General features: G+C 36.5%; 1 protein-coding gene across 2 annotated transcripts in view; it reads right to left on the reverse strand.

Annotated features, from left to right (window-relative positions):
* Adamts6 (ADAM metallopeptidase with thrombospondin type 1 motif 6) overlaps positions 1-16,893 on the reverse strand; it is a 217,883-nt gene extending 200,990 nt beyond the window's left edge. For both annotated transcript variants that reach the window (XR_012910889.1, XM_075976158.1), the window contains exons 1-3: positions 16,653-16,893; positions 9,456-9,831; positions 6,646-7,010 (exon numbers count right to left, since the gene is read on the reverse strand). Coding sequence is in view for 1 of the 2 variants with exons in the window: in XM_075976158.1 (XP_075832273.1) it covers positions 6,646-7,010; positions 9,456-9,552 (462 nt within the window). In the remaining variant the exon portion in view is untranslated. The remainder of the gene's footprint in view (positions 1-6,645; positions 7,011-9,455; positions 9,832-16,652) is intronic.
* Between the last annotated feature and the right edge of the window lie 7,401 nt (positions 16,894-24,294).

Below are 24,294 nucleotides of genomic sequence, written 5' to 3' on the forward strand. Positions count from 1 at the left end.
TATTGGAGAACAAGCCTAAGCTCAAAGCCAAACTTTCATAATAATAAAAACTCTCGTGTCATTATTTTGGGGATGGCAGTCCCACAGAAAAGACAACCACAATGAGGTAAGAGACAGCAGGGACCTACACAATACCCGACTGGAGGGGAGGAAGACCCCAGAAAATTGTGGCTGGCTGACAAGAACACTACTCTCATGTCCCTCAGCATCCCTACTCACACTTATTCTAATTCTATCAGAATCATGAAGACTAATGTCATATCTTCACTGCTAGGTTTCTACAGGAAACCCAAGCTGCACTTCCTGATTCGATTCTATTCATTCTGATTCTATGGCCTACTCCTTTACCCATCATCTTAGACACATCCCAGTGTTCTTTGTCAAACTCGAATCAATCATAATTTCCTACATCTTCAGTTTCTTTGGTGAATGTTCCAACAAGAATATCAAACTCTCTAAATGACTAGGTATAATCTGGAATGACGGTTCACTACCACTTCAAAAGTTTTTCTTTTTTTCTCTGTGAAACACCAGTTTCTCATACCATTATCTTCTCTATTTTCATTGCAGTTATGTGACCTCAAGTCACTAAATAAATATTTTAATTTTCTGAATCACTGTTAGTTTCTGCAATATCATTTCTCAAATAAGTACTGCTTTCAATATTTTATACCACAATTCTTAAATTTTTTTTATGTGTACACATGTGCCCAAATTCTTTTAAATATCTATTGATAACTAAAAGACAAAATTAATGGACACTTTTCAGAATATTTTACTTAGCAAAATATAGAATTATCAATAAAACTTACTGTGGTGAAAAAGTCATCAAAATATTTTAAATATATTATATAACAGTTAAGAATATTTTCAGTGGTTCTATAATAATGATAATACTTTCATAATAATAAATAAATAACAGTTTAAAAGCAAAAAATTGTAACATGATACAATATGAATATACTTAATACATATTAGAATAAAAGCACTACATTGTTTTGTTACTTGTGCTTTGTAATTAAAGGAAATTCATCTAATAATTAAGAACTAGTGCCGGGTGGTGGTGGCGCACGCCTTTAATCCCAGCACTCAGGAGGCAGAGGCAGGCGGATTTCTGTGAGTTCAAGGCCAGCCTGGTCTAGAAGAGCTAGTTCCAGGACAGGAACCAAAAGCTACAGAGAAACCCTGTCTCGAAAAATTCAAAAAAAAAAAACAAAAACAAAAAAGAACTAGTGTGATTTCAAAAAGACTCCTTATGAATTGGCAGCTTGCTGGCCCTAGACCCTCAGTGAACTGTACACTCAGGAAACTCAGTAAATATCATGTGACTAGATTGTGAGAGCTAGCAGAAAATGACCTCTAGAATGTACTGAGAAACTTTACTTCAGAACTGTACATGGTATTCAGCAAGGTTAGGAAACAGACAAATTCCAGGCAGTGCACCCAACATCAGAAGGGGCAGCTCAGGGGTCTTCATAGCATTCGGCTGGACTCCAGATGGACCTAATGGCATGGCCAGCATCTGTGATCTAATGTGTGAAGGACTATTTATTGATGCAACCAACATGACATTGATTCCCACAAATAATGGCCCAAAGGTGAGAACGACATTTACAGTTCAACTCCTGTACTGCCTATAAATTCGAGCAGTATATCTGACTTGATCTATAAATGACTGCTTGAAAAGAGCTAGCTTCTATGACTTGACATTATAAGTCTGCCCACTATGGAAGAAGAGGGGCTGGAGAGATGTCTCCATGGTTAAGGCACAGGCTGCTCTTCTGGAGGACCCAGGTTCAATTCCCAGAACCCATATGGTACTCACAACTGTCCTCAACTAGATTTCCAGAGAATCTGACACCCTTTTCTAGCCTTCACAGGCAAGAAGCACACACATGGTCATATAGTGCATATACAAACATGCAGTCAAAACACTCATACACACATGTATACATATAATTTTAAAAAATACTGCCCAGGAGTGTGAGAGGTATCTAAGAGTCTAGAAAGGAACTGAAAGAATCTAGGCAAAAATCAGCAACCAGGTGAGTGTATCCTGAGATAATAACCACATCAGCTTTCACAGCTTCCAGTGAAAAAAGCATTGGGGAAAATATCCAAGCAAGGATCTAATCCTAACCAAGATGCATGAGCCTCAATGCAAAAGCATAAAATATTTGAAATACATGAAAATTAAAGGCAATATAACTCCTCCAAAAGTGACTAAATGCACAATGATGTCCTCCAATAAGAGTAAATTAAATGAAAACCTAGACAATAGATTCAAAGGAATGAATGTAAATGGTGTATTAAAAGTTCAGAGTGTACAAATAAATTCTTGAACAAATTCCAAAAGAAAACAAAAAGAGTTTAATGAGATATATTACTCAAAAATACCTGAAATATTGGAAATGAAAAATTTAGTAAGTCAAATAAAAAGCTCCATGAGCAACCTCACCAATAGATCGGTCAAGGAGAAAACAGAATATCCAGGCTTAAAGAGAATGTAAAGGAATTAAAACAATCAAACAATGACAACGATAATTAATAAGAAAGAACCATGAAACATTTAAGATCTATAGGATGCATGAAAGAACAATCTATGTGTATAGGAGAATTTCATGCTAAAGGCAAAGAAAAATATTTTCAAGAAAATGTACCAAATCCAAGGAAAGAGATGCTCATCCAAGTATAAGAGGTATTTTGACACCCAAATATAAGAAGACCATAGAGGAACATCCCCATGTAGTATAGTTAAAATATTAAAAATATAGAGCAAAGAAGCACATTGAAAGCTTCAAAGGAAAAACACAAAGTCACTTATAAAAGGGTAGGACCATCAACAAAAACTTTAAAAGCCATGAGGACTCAGAATGATTATTACAAGCTCTAAAGGAGAAAAACTGCGATCCGAATACTACATCCAGCAAAACTACCTGTAATAATCAAAAGAGAAAAGAAAACTTTCCATGATAAAAGCAAACTGAAGGAATTGATGACCACTAAACCAGATCTACGAATATACTTGAATCCTTCCAACTGATAAGAAAGGTAAACAGATCTATAAAGTTTTATGAAAGAATAATCCACACTAGAACAGTATCTGAGGAATAGAAAAACACAAAATACAATAAAACTAACAAAACAATAGGAATTAACACATACTTTTCAGTGATAACTATCAATTCTCCAATCCAAATCCAAGCCTAAAATAATGTATTTAAAAGGAAATTTACATATGGATATATAGTAACAGTGTGAACCCCAAGTTTGCATTTGCATTAAATAAAATCAACCTTGGGTCAGGAGGCAGAACTAGCAAGTAGCTGACAGAAAATAAACATAGAGAGTCAACGGGTCTCTAGAATATGCATAGAGGGACATACAAGAAGTAGTAGGGAGGGACCCTGAGTGTGGAGATCTTTTTTGGAGCAAAAGAACCGAACACTTTCTGAGATGCTTTGAAGAGGAAGTTCAGCTAGGTGCCTCAGCCTCACTGAGCTAGAGGGTTTTAGCTCCATCCTCTGACTGCCAAGTCTTATTGGTAAAATTGAGATTTAGTTAAAACTACATTTGGTGCAGGGGCAGGAGGCAGATGCAGCAGGGACATAAAAGTCCTGCAGGGTGGCTACCAGAAGCAGGGCAGTAACTGCAGAGTCACAACTATTGCCTAACACAGAAGCAGAGTCAGGTGCAGCTGCTGCACTGGAGATATAACAACAGCGCTGGGAGGAGGGAGTGTCTCTGACTCTTCTTTTCCCTGCCCTTGGGACCCTTTTTCTCCTCATGGGTTGCCTCATCCAGTCTTGATATGAGGGTTTCTGCCTAGTCTTGTTGTAACTTGTTATGGCATGTTTGGTTGATATCTCTGGAGGCCTGCTCTTATATGAAGGGAAACAGGAGGAAGGAATCTGGGGTGGGGGATGCTGGGGGAATGAAGGGAAGGGAAACTGCAGTGAGGATGTAATGTTTGAGAAAATAAATAAGATAATAATAAATAAACACAAGAACTCTAGGATGTGATCAAGAGGGCAAAAGAAAGAGAATACATAAACAATAAAGACATAGAGACTTTCTTCAATAAAATTATAACAGAAAATGCCCTAAATCTAGAGAAAGAAACATTCAAACGTAGTATTCAGACCCTCAAATAGACATGACCAGAAAACAAAAACAAATCAACTATCCACAAATTTGTCTCCAAAACTAAAATAATGTATCTTAGAAAAAAACCTAAGCAAGGGGCTGAAAAACCTCTGCAATGTAAATAGAAAGATTTCCCTTGTCCATGGCTTGGAAGAAACAATATTGTGAAAATGTCAATACTATATTATCAAAACAATCTATTCAATGCAATCCACATCAAAATTCTAATGGCATTGTTTTCAGAAGGAGAAAAGAGCAATAATAAAATTTATATAGAAAGACAAAGGGCACCAGGCGATGGTGGGGCACACCTTTAACCCCAGCGCTCGGGAGGCAGAAGCAGGAGGATCTCTGTGAGTTCGAGGCCAGACTCGTCTACAAGAGCTACTTCCAGGACAGGACCCAAAGCTACAGAAAAAAACCCTGTCTCAAGAAGAAGGAGGAGGAGGAAGAAGAAGAGGAAGAGGAAGAGAAAGAGAAAGAAGAAGGATGAAGGGCAACATATAGCTCAATAGAAAGAGTAATGCTGGAGGTGTCACAACATTCGATCTCAAATTATAGTAAGAATCTTCTATACAGTAAACAATCACCAGTATCAAGGTACAGTGTACAGAATTTACCAATTATACATCACACAGGCAGTTAGTACCTAGCATATAAATCATCTAATCAACAAATGGCATAATGAATTGAATAGAGAGTTCTCAAAAGAAGAAATGCAAATGGTCAATAAATACTTGAAAAAGAGTTCAACAACCTTAGCCACTGAAAATGCAAATGAGAACTCCTTTAAGATTCGTTCATCCTAGTAAGAATGACTATCATCCTGGAAAGTAATGCTGACAGAACATGGGCAAACAAAAAGCTTGCACACTGCTGGCAGGAATGTAAACTTGTATATTCCCACTAAGAAACTCAGTATGAAGGGGCCTCAAAAAAATTACCAATACAACCCAGCTATACTATTCATGCATATACTAAGTCAACACACCACAAAGATACTTAGATATCCACATGTTTAGCTGTAGTGTTCACAACAACCAAAAGATAAAATCAGCCTAGATGTCCATCAAGAGATGAATGGTTAAAGAAAAAGAAATTATGATATTTTCAAGAAAATGGATTCAACTGGAAAACATTACAACAAATGAAATAAGATACATCAGAAATACCATATTTTCATGCAGAGCCTAAATTTAAAATTATGCATATGTGCGTGTGTTTGTGTGCATATGTGTGTTTATAGGTCAGAAGACTAGAAACAGGATCCTGAGAAAAGAAGGAAAGATCACTACTGTGTAACAGAATAATGCATGTAATAGTAAATCAGAAAGGAGAGAACTGGGGGGGGGGGGGGGGATCAGCTGTGTAGGGAGGAAGGCCTGAGGAAAGTGGTCAAGGAGAGGAATGAATTAGAATAAACTGTAGTGGCACAACTGTATGGAGATTCCATTACAGATCCCATTATGTTGTATACAAGCCAAAAAAACTCCTAAAATTAAACAAACAAATATTTTCCATATAAAATCCTAATATTATTTATAAGAAAACTAGCAATAAAACACATGTTCTGTGGAAATTAAACTTGAGTATTAAATTCTTAGTAATTATATTAGCTCATTTTACTCAGCAGTTGTAAAAAAATGAAAAGCTGAACAAAATTGGTGAAATTTATTTCCCAATTACATAGTTTTTTCCTAATTTAGAAATTATTTAAATTCTACTGTACTTATATTGTTATTTTCTACTGAAATTAAATATAATAATGTGTGTCTGTTAAAGTAAGAAAGAAAAATGGTTGCTGAAAATAGAACTACAACATAAAAGTGTTTGCATTCCTTACACATAAAGTTTTAATGGAACATCAGTATTAGCTTGAACAAGGTAAAAGTGGAAGAGGAAGTGGAGAAGTAGAATTTTATCTGAAATCATTACTATGTGCAACTGTGGACTGTGTATTTAGCATTTTACTATAGTAGACTCAAATACCCTGCACTCGTAAACCCATTTTCAAAATAAAATAGTCCCAACAATAGTCTTTATATAAATACGAAGGAAATATTATATAGACACTGGTATTATATTTTGCTCTAAGAACTCATAAGTAGATCATAACTTACTTTAAAGTTGTTTTAACGACCAGAGACAAATGTGGAAAACCTGAAGGTTAGTTAGTGTTGTGATTTCCCGAATACAAATATACCTTGAAATTGTTCATGAATGATGAAGCTTTGCTACTTGAACAGGAAATTCTGAGTATAAAAGGATGTCTAAGAGGTCACCCAGTCTCTGTTTCTAAGTGAGTATAAAAAGTTGCCCTGTGAAAATCGTTATAAGCATTATGAAAAAAACAAAGATGAAAAGTAAAAGCAGCAGAACCTTGAACATGAAACTCTTACCTTTCTACTTAAACCACTTACATATATATGTTAGCCCAAGGAAAGACATTTGCATTGTGAATTTATTTTCGGGAAGAAGTTTAAAATCATATCTACTTACCAATCCAACACAGTTGCTTAAAGCCACTTTAGTTGTACTATGTTGATCTTGCAAATATCCTGTGTAGTGACAGTTGTCTAAGAAATCATGTTTCCATTGGGGTCCATCTCTCCCCCAGTATTCTACTGTAAAATGTTTGGACACAAAATTTGTATTGAGAGTCAAGTTTAAGTGAAAGTGCTTGCCATAGGCTGAAAGTTTAAAAAATAATTTAGACACCGCCTGCTGTGGCTCAATAAGGTCCATACTCCGTCTTCTCCTTGAGTGCTTATCATCTTTCACAGTAAAGCTGAGAAAAGCTCCATTTTGATCGACTCTTATTGGAATAGTTAGCTGGTAGTGTTCAAGATAAGTCAGGAATTCCTCTTTGTAGTCACAAGGAAGAGAATGCAGAAAGGCACATAGAAGAAAAGAAATTTTAACAGAAGAAGTAGCAATATAAACAATGATGTCAATTAAAACTATATATCATTATATGTGAGGTGTGGACAAAAATGTTATATTAAACATAATGAAAGCATAACATCAAAAGATTAAGTTTCAATGGTTAATTGCTCAAAACAGTATTATTTTAAAAAGTTATCTGTGAAGGACTAGTCTTCTTTCCTAAATTTAACTTTTAACATAGGGATTTTAAAAGTTCTTCTAGAATTATGAATATCTTACATGAAAAAGTATATACATATTTTAAAAGTTATTTAGCTCAGATAAAGTTAACTTTTGTAAGCTATTAAAAAACATCCATGGAGAATCTCTACAGATCTGAATAAACTGTCTTCAGAGAACAAAGTCATCACTAGGAACGTGAAAGGCCAAGGGCACCTCAGAGGCCAATCTGACAACTCCTCACAATGTCAAACAGGAATTACCAGATCATTTAGCAATAATTCTAACCTAGGTACATACAGCAAATAAAGAATACATTTCTGAGTAAAAATCTATGTGTGAATGCTCTTATCAAGACTATTCATCACAGCCCAAAGAAAGAAAATAATGCAACTCCCCATCACCTGATGATGAAACAGGTGATGATAAGCTAGATAGTATTATCCTCCAACAGAAAGGAAAGCAGTACTGATATGTGCTATTGCACATGAGTGACCTTTCATATCAACTGCCATCTATCTATCTATCTATCTATCTATCTATCTATCTATCTATCTATCTATCTATCGATCTATATCTCCCTTCCCATTCCTCCTTTTTGGTTTTGGGAGACAGGGTTTCTCTGTGTTGTCCTGGAGCTTGCTCTACAGACCAGGCTGGCCTCAGACCCAGAGACCCGCCTGCCTCTGCCTCCTGAGTGCTGGGATTAAAAGTGTGCACCACTACAGTGACTCACTTCCTAATCAAAGTTCATTTTCTAACATAAAAACAAAAAAAAAGACCCCATCACAAAAGACTGAATATTACTTAATTCTACTCATGTGAAATAGTAGACTTCAAAGTGTAGAATCTCTAGACTTCAAAGTGTAGAAATCACTGAGGAATAGAGAATTTGGGAGTGATTCTTAATGGGTACAGGTTTTGTTAGTTTTGTTGTTTGTTTTATTTAGTCTTTTTAAAAAAATATTAAAATGCACTAAAGTTGATTACGGTAATACTGTACAGTTATAAAACCTACTAAAAACCTTTGAAATGTATACTTTAATAGATGAATTATATGTTACATCTTAATAAAATGTTAAAAATCAAGTATATCAAAAATTAGAGAACTATTAAACATTTTCTTTTCATTCATTTTATTATCTTTTATTTTATATGCATAAATAAGTATGTATGTATATGTATCATATATGCCTAGTTTCCATGGAGGTCAGAACACATTAGAATCAGTGAAACCAGAGTTTCAGACAGATGTGAGCAGCCATATGGGTGCTTGTTAGTGAGCATGGATCCTCCAAAAGAGCACTCAGTGTTCTTAACCACTGAGCCTTCTCTATAGCCCCACAGTTTTCTTACTTAATCACCCATCTCTTTCTCAGCCAAACTTTCATTCAGTTAAGTTTACCAGTAGGAGAAACCAGGTATTATCCCATTGTTTCACTGACCATATATGGAGCTTACTCCATAAAGATAATGTTCAATGAAACTCTAACCAGTGGAAATAATTTAAAATATGATGATTCTCTTTTTGTAAATAAGATTCAGTTAAGTACTATGGTTTTGTGGATTAAGAGGTATACTACTTACAGACAGACTTCCAAATAGGTACCAGTCTGAAACACCTTCAACAGCACCAAAAAAAATTATTTGTTACTGGTATTCATGAGAGGAAAATCCAAAAGGTAGAGCTTTCAGTAATTCTATGAGAAAAGGACTGGTTCATGGACTACAACATGACATTTCCTCCTGTGGCTTTCTTTATTGAGGTCATTTCTATTATATAAAGTTCAATTGTCTGAATTAAAATAAGAAATAAATTAAAGAATGAGAACCCTTATGTTTGGAAAGTATTTGTTATTATTTTTGTGTTTTAAATGAAGGGTTCATGTCTAAAAGAGTCTGTATCAAATTTATTTGGTTTCTTCATCTTCTATAGCATAAACATTTGGATTCTGTTGTAAAATGACCCTGAATCAAAACCCTAGCAAGGAATGAGTCTATCAGAACACAGGAAAAGCAGCAGGTTGGAGTGTATCATTTTCTCCACGGGACAGCTATTTCTGAGGGACAAGTCAGAATCCTCTTAGCACCTTCCTTTCTGCTCCATCTGACTTGATATCTCCAAGAAATTATTTACCAAACCATATAGTCAGAGTTTTTATTTTGTGATAATTTCTATCAAATTTCAAAATAAGATATCCTACCTTGAGAACTGTATGAAAGTCTGTGGTCACTATAAAATTCTGAAGAAGCCATGATGAGGCTCAAAATCCAAGTCAACGTTTTCCACGGAATTTCCATAATTTGGAAAACTGAACGATGTTCTAGAGGGCTACCTATGAGCTAGACAGTCAATATCACACCAATATCGAAGCATAACAATTTTAATTCCTTAAATCTTCTTGCAAATGAGTTGTTAGACGCTCCACTGCTTAACGGGTACTTTTCCCCAATATCTTTCACTTTCTTCTATGTCTGGATTCATTTTCTTGATCCAAAAATGAAGAGAATAATGATGATAAATTTTTTCATAAGCAAAGCTCAGAGTGATGGGTCACTTAAGTACAGCCACTTTTTAACCTAGAGGAGAAAGTATGAGTTAACTGAGAAAATATCATGAATGAACATATTTACTACAGATTAATGAGTATCTGCCAGAGGACATAAATTCAAAAGAACTTAATATAGTTAAACACATAATCAGAAACCTAAATGACTAAAAGGATAATTCCACAACTAAAACGAACCTTGGAGCTAGAGATTACAGAATGCTTGTCAAGCATGCACAATATTTTCTGAATCAAGAAAAAAAGAGGAATAGGAGGGAGGGGTAGGAAGAGGGAACGGGAAGGAATCTGAAGTGGAGACTAGCAATTATTTTAAAAATAATGAAGCTGAAGGTAACAATGGATAGCATGGTATGCCAACCTCCCTTTAGTAAAATAGCCACATAAAAAAACTACACAGTCTAAGTCCATTGTATGTCCTGAACAAACAGTATGTTGTGCCATTCCTCAACAGAACATTTTAAGCCTATTCCTATCCAAGACTGCTGTGCTGCTTTATGGGGTACTTGTGTTTGTTCTGACAAGCAGATCTATAAATACACAGTGAGGTTTATCATCTGCCTATGAACTCTTAGATAGTATCACAACCTATAGTTCTAGAAAATTGAACTAATTTATGGTAGAACAGAATTTATCTAGAAGTCTTACATGACTTATTAGGCAACTCAAATAAAGTAATTTCAATTCTGTATAATTTGCCTGAAAAGAAGTCTTTACAACTTCATTCCAAATATCACAGCAGTTCTCAAGTCCTACCTCATATATCACACATCTAGCTAATTACCTCACTCAGAATATATGAACTCAAAATATTTATATACATGGCCACCTGGTTTCCCAACAGATAACACATCAGAAGAAAAAAATAACTAGAGGATTAAAAACGAGTTCACCAACAGCAAACTGTATCTAAAAAGGACAAAATGTTCACATGTAATTTTAGAACCCCAAAGTAGTATACCTAAGGCAATTACACCTTGTGTAGTTTAACAGTTGCTATTGTGTACACAACTGTGCCATAGCTCACTGTCTGATTTTAGTAATATTATATCTGACTTTGGAATAAAAGTTAAATCTCTTCTGTAAGATACATTAGTACAAATAAGATAAAGAACTATGTAGAAGATATTAAAAAAAATATCTCAAATTCCGAATATTCATAGTAGACACTTAACAAACATTTGCTATATTTGTTGGTTTGAAAATAAATGAATAAATAAATCAATAGAGAATAAAATATCATCATGCATACACAGGATAAGTGAAAAATAAGGTCTGTGAAATACTTCAGTCCCTTTAAAGGTAGAAATGTTAGTTATTATAACACCCTAAAATGCCTCACATTCATTGCTACAAGTGACCAAACTGCTGACCTTTGGAATGTTAGTTCATGAATCAACAAATATTTTCTCACCATGTTTAAAAATGAAATTTAAAAATAGCAGAATACAGAAAGAATAAAACAGAATCCTTTTCTTTGATAATGAATTCCTAATCTTTATAAATAACACAAAAATTCAAAGCATATGGAAAAATGACCAAGTGATATTAAAAAGTGTGTTACAGGTGATTAGATGCAGGAAATAACCTCTGTCAGTGAAGATGGATTAAGAAAAGCTGGTGCAAAACAGCATCTCAGTTAAGTCTTGGAAATGAGTGGGATTTCATTAGTCAAACTATTGGATATAATCATTACTGATACAGAAACTCACTCCAAAAGGCCTAATGGCAAGGAGGTGGAGATGGTGGGAATAGGCACTAGTATTAGTAATGGCAAAAACAGTAAATTTGGTTCCTGAGCAGAAGCCTAATTAGTAATAAAGAGAAAAGTAGTTTAAGGTCAAACTAAAATAATTTAAAATATAGATTATGTCCTTGCACTCACAAAATAACACCACCCCTGTGGTAAGACAAATTCTGGCAGATTCAGTGATCCTGTCCCATAACAGCCACACTTTTCTGTCATCCTCATCCCTTGACTAACTTAATTCCAGTCAAGAAAGTATCTCAATATTGAAAGGATGCCATTTCCATGATTCGATTACAAAAGATCCTGGCTTGCAACTTGGTACCAGACTTTGCTTCATTGGCTTAGATGAAGCAACTTAATACTTAGATGTTCCCAAAAAGGAAATCAGAAGAACCTCCACATAGTAGTGGAAAGAAACTGGGGCCCCTTCCAATAGAAGTTACTGAATCCTGTTCTGGGATAGATGAGCTTAGAAGTCCATTCTTCTCCAGTGAGGGTTCCTGGAGAGAACGCAGTCTTTGCCAACACTTTGATTATAACATCATCAGAAGGACATAGTTAGTCATAGCTGGGCTCACAGAAACTGGGTTAGCAAATGTGTGCTAAATTATTTACTCTGTGGAAATTTGTTACGCAGCAATTGATAGCTAATACAGCCACCAATTGACACATGAGCAAGTTGGCATCCATAGAGATCAGGTGGCTAGAAAACAAGTGAGTCCACATTCATGCACAGGCTAGTGGCTAAAGACATCTCAGTTTGTGCATTATATCACACTTCTAGCTTGAGGCACACTTTGGAATGAATGTTCAGTAGTAGTTCTCTATAACCATGTTGTACAATATGTTCGCAAATGAAATCCATTAGTATGAACATTATTTTAAGCAACTTTGCACACATTGCTTTATACCACAACACCTATTTCTATTTAGGCAAGACAAAAACTACATATATTCTCAAATTTAAAAACGTATAAAATACTAAATCCCACTATTATTCAATCACAATAAAGAAAAGAATCCATATTCTTGGTTTTCAACCTTCTCAGACATGGTCCTATACTCCAAACTGAACCATGATATATTAATGTATAACTATTCTTTCATGAACAGCACTCATCCTTAGTTTTTTCATATCACTAGAATGTTTTCAGTAATAACATCTGACATGAAATGGGTCCTCCACTTACTTTAATTGTAGTCTTCTTTTAAGGAGGAATTTACAGTTAGGACATTTGAGTTCGTTTTCTAGCAGTCATGATATATTTGTATTAAATCATCCACACCTTTCCTTTGTTTTCTTGGACACTGAAACTAATGGCAAACTTAAAATATAATGGGCTTGATTTAGAAAACAATTTTTCCCCTCAAGAAATGTCTTGTTCTTCAGTTTTGTAATCTTCACTCCAACCCTTTCTAGAATTACCCTATAAACGTCTAAGTTAGCTAAGATAGTAGCACTAACAGGAAAAGTAAGTAAACTAAAGTGACTTATTCAGTAAGAGGGGCTTTGGAATTTAATAGAAAGAACGGGAGTTCTAGAATTAAACAGACTGGAGTTAAGGTCTTGTTCATCATTAGATACAGTATCTGGTACATGGGCACTCAATAAATTAGATGTCTTTCTCCTTGCCTCCTCATTATCTTTTAAACCTCTTATGCTCAGAGATCAAACTTAACACTGTGTATTAGTGCTCAGTTGGCCGAGCTCAAATAAATTATAAGAAGCATATCTACTCACTCCTAGTCACCCACACAGTACGAGTGAATTGTGTTAATTAACCTACTTTCTGACACCTGTTGGGAAAGCTAATCAAGATGCCAGAATAAAGTATGTATAGAAAAAATAGTTTCCAAAGTTCAACTAACACTAAAATGCTAGATAGTTACTCAGAAATCACAATGCATTAATAAACCTAGCCAGTTGTATAAGAGCTATAGCACTATTATGTTGTGGAAACGCAAAGGCTTGCTACTCCTGGTTTGACTTCAAGCTACAAAACCTCCCTGGATCTGTTTTCTCAACTATAAAATTGAGACAATAATATCTACCTTACAAAGATGTTTTGAGAGAACAAATTCGATTGCACCTGACAGCATGTACTATGTATGTCACATGAGTGGCTAAATAAAAGTTACCCTTCCCCTCTTACTATACGTTACTTTTCAAAGCTTTTCCTTTAAAAATAATTTCACATTCCTCCTTCCCTGAAAATGTGGAATAGTAGGAAATCATAGAGCCAATATGGAAGCTGTCTTCTCTTTTAGAGCAGAGTGAAGAACCTAGACTATGATAATTATACTTTTAACTTTTAATTTTGAAAAGATAAGCAAAATGTCCAGTTTACTTTGACTTTTGTATATGATTTTTATTCATAGTGTAAATGTACCAGCCGGCAAAATTAAAGACTAATTTAACTGCTCCCATGGATCAAAGCTATACTAGTGATGTAGAAGAAAGAAGACCAGACAACTTGTCCCATAGTGATCCCCTCCACAGTCTGCCCTAGTAAAGACAACTTGTCCTATAGTGATCCCCTCCACAGTCTGCCCTAGTAAAGACAACTTGTCCCATAGTGATCCCCTCCACAGTCTGCCTTAGTAAAGCGCACTAACTTCTCAGACAACTTGTCCCATAGTGATCCCCTCCACAGTCTGCTCTAGTAAAGCGCACTAACTTCTCAGACAACTTGTCCTATAGTGATCCCCTCCACAGTCTGCCCTAGTAAAGCACACTAACTTCTCAGAAGCCTGTTCCTTGATTTTTCTTTATGGTCTGACTTCCCACTCAAGTGATGTAAAAGTAGCTATAGTAGTAATCTCGTTAACTATTATTATGAAGCTAGAGAACATGGTTAACATCTTTCTCAACACTTTTCATCCACTTTAATCTGGTTATTTATTTTAAAGCTGATTTGGTCTCCATAGAAAATACAACAAAATCCTAAACCCTTCAGGTCCTTTAAATTTGTACATGAAAAACTTTTCATTTCATTTTCCAGAACTTTCTCTCAACAAACATTTGGTAACTATTGTATTTAAAAACACAGTTGGGCTCTAAGTATAAAAAAGTTTGATTATCTACAAACTTTGTAAAATTAGTCACCAAAAAAAATAACTAAATGCATAATTTACTCAAAACTCATCTTTTGAGAAAAGAAAAAATTCAGACTGCCCTGAGTTACATAATACTTAGAATGATACCCTTTAATAATATTTTTCCTTTAAAAAATGCTTTTCTTTCTTGATATTAGTGTAAAATATTAATAACAACTTCATTTTTCTTTTTCTAACTGTGAAAAATTATCTACATCTTTTTTCTCTCCCTTCCCACTAGTTCCAAATATACTACTAACTTTCCTTACTATGATAACTCAATTCTTCTGTCACCAAGATCACAAACAGCAAGATTTGGCACCAGACCCACCCTAAGCCACTAATAGCTGCTTTTGGTTGCTAAGGAAATGAAGAGGAAGTAGTAAGAACAGACAAGAATAGAGATTAATTTGCAGGTCTTAGACCTAACTAAAAATTATCTACAATATTTCAGATCTTAATGATTAGAAGAAGAGTTTCCTCTGGGGAATCACAAAAATACTAATACAACCACACAGAATAATCTGCTGCCATTTGTGGCAAATGAATGATTTGCTGATTTGCTTGAAATCAACTTATATACAGCATTCTTCAAAAATAACACTAATGCTCACATTTAAGCACCAAATTAATATAAACAAGACTGCACTACCACTTTGGTGAAAATAATTATCTTCAAATTAATTTTCTTAGTTGCCTTCAAATGCACCAGTTTTACATTGCCTTTCTTCCCCTGTCATGGATTTTAAGGGCTGCCAATTCACCACTAAATATTTCAGTCTAATCAATATAAGCTTAAGAAAATAAAATAAAATAAAGAGAAAAAATAGCTTAAAAAAAACCCCTCTGAACATAAGAGTAAACTGAAAATTACATTCAGTGTATTTTTAAAACTTCCAAGCAATGGTTTATCGTCGTCCTGCTCCCCCGCCCCCGGCTTTGCACACCCTCATCACCCCCCTTCCCATTCCACTTCATCCAGACAGAGGGTAACAGTCTGAGCTGCCCTGGTTGAGTTGATCCTAAAGTTAACATTCAGCAGCCCATTTCCAGACAGCAGCGCTAAATCTATTTGGATAAAACGCGTGTGACCCAGACAGTTGGCATTTGGCCCAAACGCGTTGCACCAGCAGCTCAAATAAAAACAAGAGTAAGAAACTTACTCTCTTGTTCCCTCTCAGTGTGCTTTCTTACTCTGGCTTGCTTTCTTTGCCCCTAGCACAAGTGGAAAACTTATCAAAGGCAGAAATTAGAGCACATATTATCAGAAAGATTTTCCAATACTTCCTCCACCACTCTTGTTCTCTCTCCCCAATCCCTAAACTTTAGTCTCATATACCATACATACAGACATACCCTGATAAACAAGGCTCCAGGGGGTTGAGTCTAGCATGGCCCAAGTGGGCAAAAGTAAATCAAAACCACACGCTTTCATCTCTGATTAGCCTATTAAGAGCTTAACATATCCTAGAGCATCAGTGCTACAGCCAGCACACTTCTGCTGGCCTGGGAGTCCAGGCATGAAATATGCACTTGTCTGAATACTAAAGACACTGACATGAAACGGATTTGCAGAAGGCAATTGCAGAAATCTGGAAATCGAGTAAAAACACACATCATCATTACTTTCTCCACCACTATCCGGTGATTAGTTAAAAGACCACGATGTTCATAATCAATTTCATTTCACACAACACGCAAATTCATACATATGAGTGCATATTTTTCACATCATAAAATACCTGTAAGCCCTGGAATTCTCTATCCGCGAGTAGTCTAGAGTTTAAAAGATTTCTGCCTGTAAAATGAGTTTAGTCAAACTCACTCTTTGCCATAAAGCATGCGTGCACGCGCGCGCGCACACTCACACACAGACACACACACACACCCAGAGAGAGAGAGAGAAACTGAGATCTAAGCATTATTCCTAAGACAAGCAAAGCACAATTTTTTAAAGGTTTAATTGAATATTGTGACGTCTTCCTTACCGTTTTCATCTTCAAATTCTGATAAAAAGTAACTTTCAAACAAAAGAGATTGCACTGGACGACTCACGTACTCCCTCCTCTTTCTCTCTTTTTTCGTTTTGCCCCCCTTTGCAAAGCCACACCAGCCAGTTATTCTGCAGCCAGAATAAAACCCTATAGTCTCGCTAACCGGAGCTTTAGAGAACAGACTGCCGATTTGGCAGTTTAAAAAAAAAAAGGAAAAAAATGCTTTCAATACATCCAAGGCTATCAACCTGAGACGTGCTTTGCAAACCCCACTCTCTCCCTCCCCCCGCCCACCCACCCCCCCAAAAAAGAAAGGAAAAAAAGAAAGAAAAGAAGAGGGGAAAGGCTTATTTGGGGTGGAAGTGTTGCCCTCTCTTCCTGGACAGCTTAGTGCCTTTGCTATGCAAATAACATGTGCAGAGCATCAAAAGGTATCAGGAGAGAGAAGACAAGAGGAGCAGGAAGGGCAGGAAAAGTTTTGTTGAAGTAGCCCTCGAGCTCACTGCCGGCCCCCAGCCAACTTCAATTGCAGCAGAAGAAAATTTTGGCAGCTTTCCTCAGAGGCAGAACAAACTGACGTCAGTCTGCAGATGTGCCTGGGCTGCGTCGGGTGCGCATGTGTCCTGGGTCGTCACGTGGAGGGGGAGGGGAAGTAGAGGTACAATCGGGGTATCCAACTACCAGCCATTCAGAAGGGCTTAGACAATGTCAACTTTTCCGCCCTGTGAATGAGAGAAACTCTGGCCCCATAACCTCTCCCCTAACCCACTCCGCCTCCTTCCTTCTCCTCCTCTAACCTCTTTCAGAGCCCTGTCTGGTTTGTTAGCACTGTTTCTTGGAAAAGGGAAAGAGGGGTTGAGGAGTTAGGGGACTTGAGATATACTAATGTCAGTGTTAGAATTTTCGGTGTCATTCTTCTTTTTTTAATCTGTACAATAAAAGCGTTTAAAAGTTGCTCATAAAACTTCTCCTATAAGGAGTCGAATCAGCGGAGCAGGCAAATTTCAAGATTTGAAAGTAACATGTGTACAAAAACGCCTGTGTGCTGAATACATACTTCAACAAGTGAGGTTTCCAGCAAAAGAACGAAAGCTAAACAAAACTGAGCCCTGCACATTTTCCATGTGATTATCGACTTCAGGCTATGCGGAGATTTAAAAGGAAGGGAGGGGGGGGGAGTTTGCATTATTTCCAGATGAGAGACTGGATGGTGTTTTAAACTACAACCGGGGAAGCAACGAGTGGGCTGTGGTTTTTAGCAGTACATTGAATGAAACTTCAATGACTGTTCAAAATAATAATAATAATTCCGGCATCAGCCCCCTAAAACGGTAAGGGGGAGGGGGTCGAAGACACAGGAGTCCTGCTGAGATCTCAAGATAAACAAACAAAACCTTAGAACTGGTTCTTCTAGCTTTCCAATCCCACCTCCCCCTCCACACCAGCTGCCAGTCCAGACTTTAAAGAGTAAAATACCACAAGAACGTAGAACTTTCACTTTCATTTGCTGGGGAAAAGCCCCTGACATTAAACTGTAGAAAAAATGACCCTTCCCCTTCCTAAGAGAGTAAACAATGTCTGGAGCAAATATCAGAAGCAGGGGAAAAAAATCGAAAATAGCTGAGGACAAACGTTGCCTTTCAACGGTGTAATCGGCTCCATCATTTATCTGTCTGAAGGTGGAGTGTGGAGTTGGGAGCTGTTTAATGGTTGCCAGGGTTGGGGGAGGGGAAATTAAGCCTTGAAATTCCAGTCTTTAATTAACATCAAGTCAATTCTCAAAACTGAAAACCAGAAAACTGAATTGGACCTAAGGGAGGAGAATAAGGACTTTCTAAATACCAGTCCTTAAACTTCTAGCATCTGCTAACATTGTTGTCCGTTTGATTTTATTCTTTCCTACACCACAGGTGGTAGGTGTAATTGTCCTGGAAAACCTATGCCTACAAAAGGCATAGGTCAGACTGGGTATGTGGAGCAATACATTTACTTTAACACTTCCTCAACAAGTAGAAGGCAAAAGCATTTGTTCTGTTGATAGCTCACATTTTGAACTGAGTCTGTACTATCTGATTCAGTGCAGAAATGTGTAGAAATGTGTTCTGTGGTTGGTACTGACAGTTTTAAATAAAGACAATTCATTGAGCTGCATGTGTGTAAAATGCATTGAGATTGCTAGACCTCACAGCAATACTAGCAAACACCAAAAAATAAATGAGCACATAAAATTATCTGTCAAATATGTATTCAACTTCCCTTAATGTTATAAACACTGTATAAGATGGATACAGACAGCACAGAAAAGCAGTCACGGTGTCACTACTGACCACATACGTCATCTGCCTGAAAAGCATTTGCTCTGTTAAGCTAGGCTGCCCTAAGAAGGAACTGCAGTGTAAAGCAGCTTTTTCAGTGAGAAGTGGACTTGGACTAATTACTTATTCAAAGAGTGCCATCCTGTGTCTAAACAGAGTAATGAAAATTTTCTAATTGCCCTTGCCTCCTCCAAAGGCTGGAACTAAGACAATAATAAAAAGAACTGTGAAATTATTGGTGTGAAAAATGGAGTGTCTTTTAAAGTTTATATATGTGCTTTGGACATGTTAACTTTATTACAGAAATATCAAACATAAGAAAAACATAGTGCAATAATCCCCAACATAGCCTTCATCAAGTTGTAACGAGCATTGACTGAAGTACAAGTCATCTTATTTACCCAATATTCTCATTATTATTCTAATCCAATGGATCATTTTTTATTGATTTTTATTGAGCTCTACATTTTTCTCTCCTCCTCTCCCTTCATCTCCCCTCACCCCTTCAACCCTCCCCAAAGTCCCCATGCTCCCAATTTACTCAGGAGATCTTGTCTTTTTCTACTTCCCATGTAGTAACATCTATGAATGTCTCTTAGTGTCCTCATTGTTGTCTAAATTCTCTGGGTTTGTTGTTTGTAGGCTGGTTTTCTTTGCTTTATGTTTAAAAACCACCTATGAGTGAGTACATGTGATAACTGTCTTTCTGTGTCTGGGTTACCTCATTCAAAATAATGTTTTCTAGCTCCATTCATTTTCCTGCAAAATTCAAGATGTCGTTATTTTTTATGCTGTGTAGTACTCCATTGTGTAAACGTACCATATTTTCCTTATCCATTCTTCAGTCGAGGGGCATTTAGGTTGTTTCCAGGTTCTGGCTATGACAAACAATGCTGCTATGAACATCGTTGAGCACATGTCCTTGTGGCACAATTGAGCATCCTTTGGATATATACCCAAATGTGGTATTACTGGGTCTTGAGGAAGGTTGTTTCCTAATTTTCTGAGATATTGCCACACTGACATCCACAGCGGCTGTCCCAGCTTGCATTCCCACCAGCAATGCATAAGTGTTCCCTTTTCCCCACAACCTCTCCAGCATAAGTTGTCATCAGTGTTTTTGATCTTGGCCATTCTGACAGGTATAAGATGGAATCTCAGAGTTGTTTTGATTTGCAATTCTCTGATGACTAAGGATGTTGAACATTTCCTTAAGTGATTTTAGTCATTTTAGATTCCTCTGTTCAAGTCTGTACTCCATTTTTTAATTGGATTATGTTATTTTGATGACCAATTTTTTTTTTTTTAGTTCTTTGTATATTTTGGAGATCAGACCTCTGTCTGATGTGTGAAGATCTTTTCCCACTCTGTAGGCTCTCATTTTGTCTTGTTGACCATATCCTTTGCTTTACAAAAGTTTTTCAGTTTCAGGAAGACCCATTTATTAATTGTTTCTCTCAGTGTCTGTGCTGCTGGGGTTCTATTTAGGAAGTGGTCTCCTGTTCCAATGCGTTCAAGTGTACTTACACTTTCTCTTCTATGAGGTTCAGTGTGGCTGGGTTTATGTTGAGGTCTCTGATCCATTTGGACTTGAGTTTTGTGCATGGTGATAGATATGGGTCTATTTTCATTCTTCTACATGTTGATATCCAGTTATGCCAGCACCATTTGTTAAATATGCTTTTTTTTTCCATTTGATATTTTTTTCTTCTTTGTCAAAAATCAGGTGTTCGAAGGTGTGTGGATTGATATCTGGGTCTTCTATTTGGTTCTATTGGTCCTCCTGTCTTTTATGCCAATACCAGGCTGTTTTTTAGGACTGTAGCTCTGTAGTAGAGTTTGAAGTCAGGGTTTGGGATGCATCTAGAAGTTCCTTTATTGTACAAGATTGTTTTGGCTATCCTGAGTGTTTTGCTTTTTCATATGAAGTTGAGTATCGTTCTTTCAAGGTCTTTGAAAATTTTTGCTGGGATTTTGATGGGCATTGCATTGAATCTGTAGATTGCTTTTGGTAAAATTGCCATTTTTACTATGTTAATTCTGCCTACCCAAGAGCATGGGATATCTTTCCACTTTCTGGTGCCTTATTCAATTTCTTTCTTCAAAGATTTAAAGTTCTTGTCATACAAGTCTTCCACTTGTTTGGTTAGAGTTACTCTGAGATATTTTATGTTATTTGTGGCTATTGTGAAGGATGTTGATTCTCTTATGATCTTCCTTCTTCAGTCTCCTAAGGGCTGTTATATATTAGACACCTCCACACTAGGCTCTATTAGTGAATCTTCAATAAATTAGAGCACTTATACAGAAAAGTAGACAAGTCCATACCTTGGTGCTCTGTCCTGTCTAAAAGCATTTTACAATATGGATGTTTCCTTTTTTATTATTCATATTTTAATTTGGTAATAAAATCATATATATTTATGGTATGTAAACTGGCATACATATACATGGTAGAATGGCTAAAACAAGCTATTTAGAGTTGGGGGTATGATTCAGTGATAGAATATCTGCCTAATGGATGTGGCTCTAGGTTTGATCCTCAGGACAGCAAAGCTTACAAAATTTAAATGACAAATCAAGATATTTAGCATATGTATTAACGTACATATTTAAATTTCTTTATTGGTAGAACACTAAAGATTATTCATTTAGTAATTTTCAAGTACATAATACATTATTATTATAACCAGGTCTCTTGAACTTTATTCTAACTGAAATTTTGTATCTTTTGGCCAAATTTCCTACAACCCCCATCCCATGAAATATTTATTTATTTATTTATTTATTTATTTTAAACAGGGTCTTACTTTGTAGTTCTAGTTGTCCTGGAATTCACTATGCAAACCAGGCTGGCCTTGAGGTCACTGAGATCCACCTGCCTCCACCTCCAAAGTGCTGGGATTAAAGACATGAACCACTACATCTCCCTGAAATATTTTTAATCTATGGGTCTACCTCATTAATCTTTACTATATTAATGGCTTGTCATCTTTTTTAAAAAGGCTTGATTTTAAGTATGTGTCTGTGTGGGGGTATAGACACTTGAGTGCAGGACCCTGCAGATGTTGGACATGTTGGATCCTTGGGAACTGTAGATACAAGTCGTTATGAATTGCTCAGTTTGAGTGCTGAGAACCAGACTCAGGTTCTCTACAAAACTAGGATACGCCCTTAACTACTGAGTCACCTCTCCAGCCACTTGACATAGTAGTACTATATTCAGCACTTGCGTTAGCATGGAAATATTTAAGGACTAAACCCACATACTGTTCTGATTAAAATATATAAGGGCTGGTGATATACCTCACTGGTAGAAGACTAAACTAGCATCATGTCTGAAGCACTGTGTTGGATCCTGAACACTACAGGAAAGGGAAATATTTGAAGTAAATTTAAATTAAATTCTGAACTGTAATTTCATTTACAGAAGAAATACTTCAGAAATCTTATAGCAACCAGTATTTTTCTCTTTCAAAACTTTTCCCTCCAAACTTTTTTTTTCTTTCTCCATTTAATTACAAGATAAAGACTATGACCAGAATAAGTCCGATAGTATTCTGCTAGTTACACTTTCAAGAAAGAAAGCTTTTCAAGCAGTCATTAAAAACTTAGGAAACTTAAGTAAACAAAGCACATTCAGGAAACCAACTGCAGAATAATAGAAATTAGGGAGAGGAGAATTGCCATAAGTGGGAGAATTACCTTGGCAACATGGTATAAAATTGTCTCTAAAAAGAAATATTAAAAGCCAGGTGGTGGTGGCACACGCCTTTAATCCCAGCACTCAGGAGGCAGAGGCAGGCAGATCTCTGTGAGTTCGAGGCCAGCCTGGTCTACAAGAGCTAGTTCCAGGACAGGAACCAAAAACTACGGAGAAACCCTGTCTCAAAAAAAAATATTAAAACAAAAACTGCAAAATGAAACATAATGCACAAAGTCCTGGATCAATCCCTAACATACATGAACCAGGTGTGGCGGCATGAGCATACAATACCAGTACTTGGAAAGTACTAGCATCAATTCTGGTTTCCCAGATCTTGTGTTCAAACTCTGAAAGTCCCCAAATATTAACAATTCCAACTGTCTAAAAGTCCAAAGTACATATCTCATCTAAAATTCAAAGTAATTTCTTAACTTTGAGTTCCTATTTTAAAAAACAAAAGAACAACACACAAGGGAACAGAGGAAACATTCCTATCCCCAAACCAAAAAAATAATCAAGACATAGCAAGGAATAATCAGATCAAAATCCACTATTGTGTGTTATTTTGTGTTCCGATAAATAAAGTTTGCCTGGAGATCAGAGGGTGGAGGTATCCATTAGTTAATCATAGAGGTCTGGAGGTTTGTACAAACAGGAGTCAGGAAGTGAGAAGGCTAGATGAAGAGAGGAAGAGATAGGGAGGGGGCAGAGGCAGGATCTTGGGCCTTTTGGTTAAAGAATACAGAGAGGTAAGAGGTATCTGGTGGCTGCTGCTCTGCTTCTCTGGTCTTTCAGCTTTTACCCCAAATATCTGACTCAGCGTTTAACTGATGAGACTAATTAGAATCATACTTCAACTAGCGCCCAATGTGGGGCCCAACTTCATGCAAAAGTCACTTACCTGTGGCTTTGCAGCCACCAGTACACACTAGAGCTGCACATGGGGTCACTAGCCAGCTCTGCCTTTAGGCAGCTCATGCTGCGTGTGCTTTTTTGCTACAATCCCGTGTGCGTTTTTCAAAAAGCAGGCTCTCTCCCCCAGTGGGGTGTAGGTTTTCCCTGGACCCCATCATCAGGGTGTGGCCATAGTAAGTAGTTGCCTTGACACCCGCTCAAGCTTCTACTGTTCTATGCAGCAGCAGTCAACATCACACTTCACCGTCATCTTCACCATCATTGTAGGCAGATTTGGTAAGACAATGGGAATTCTGAAAGGGGAAAATTAGTTTATTAAAAAAGAGAATTTTTTTCCCACATTGAAAATGGGAAACACTATTATGGAGGAGGGAGTTAGCTCTCTATGTGATTACACAATGGATGGTTTAAAAATGGAACAATTAAATGAAGGAATATCAACTTAACTGGGATTGACATAATGTTAACTATCATTTTGATATTTCTTATTTTATCCCTAAAAAATATTGATGGATATGTGTGCCAAGAAACAAGTCTAAGAAAATCTTATTAAAACAGATAATAGAAATATTCAGATCCAGACAGAGAAATCTGAAGGAGAACCAATCTCAGCATTACATTATAATGATAGAGAGGGACAACCCGAGGTTTAAAAACAACCAAACTTCATTAATCCAGGCACCTAACAGAAACTGCCAAA

This window comes from Microtus pennsylvanicus, chromosome 6, assembly GCF_037038515.1.
Source record: "Microtus pennsylvanicus isolate mMicPen1 chromosome 6, mMicPen1.hap1, whole genome shotgun sequence".
In the NCBI taxonomy this organism is placed as follows: domain Eukaryota; kingdom Metazoa; phylum Chordata; class Mammalia; order Rodentia; family Cricetidae; genus Microtus; species Microtus pennsylvanicus.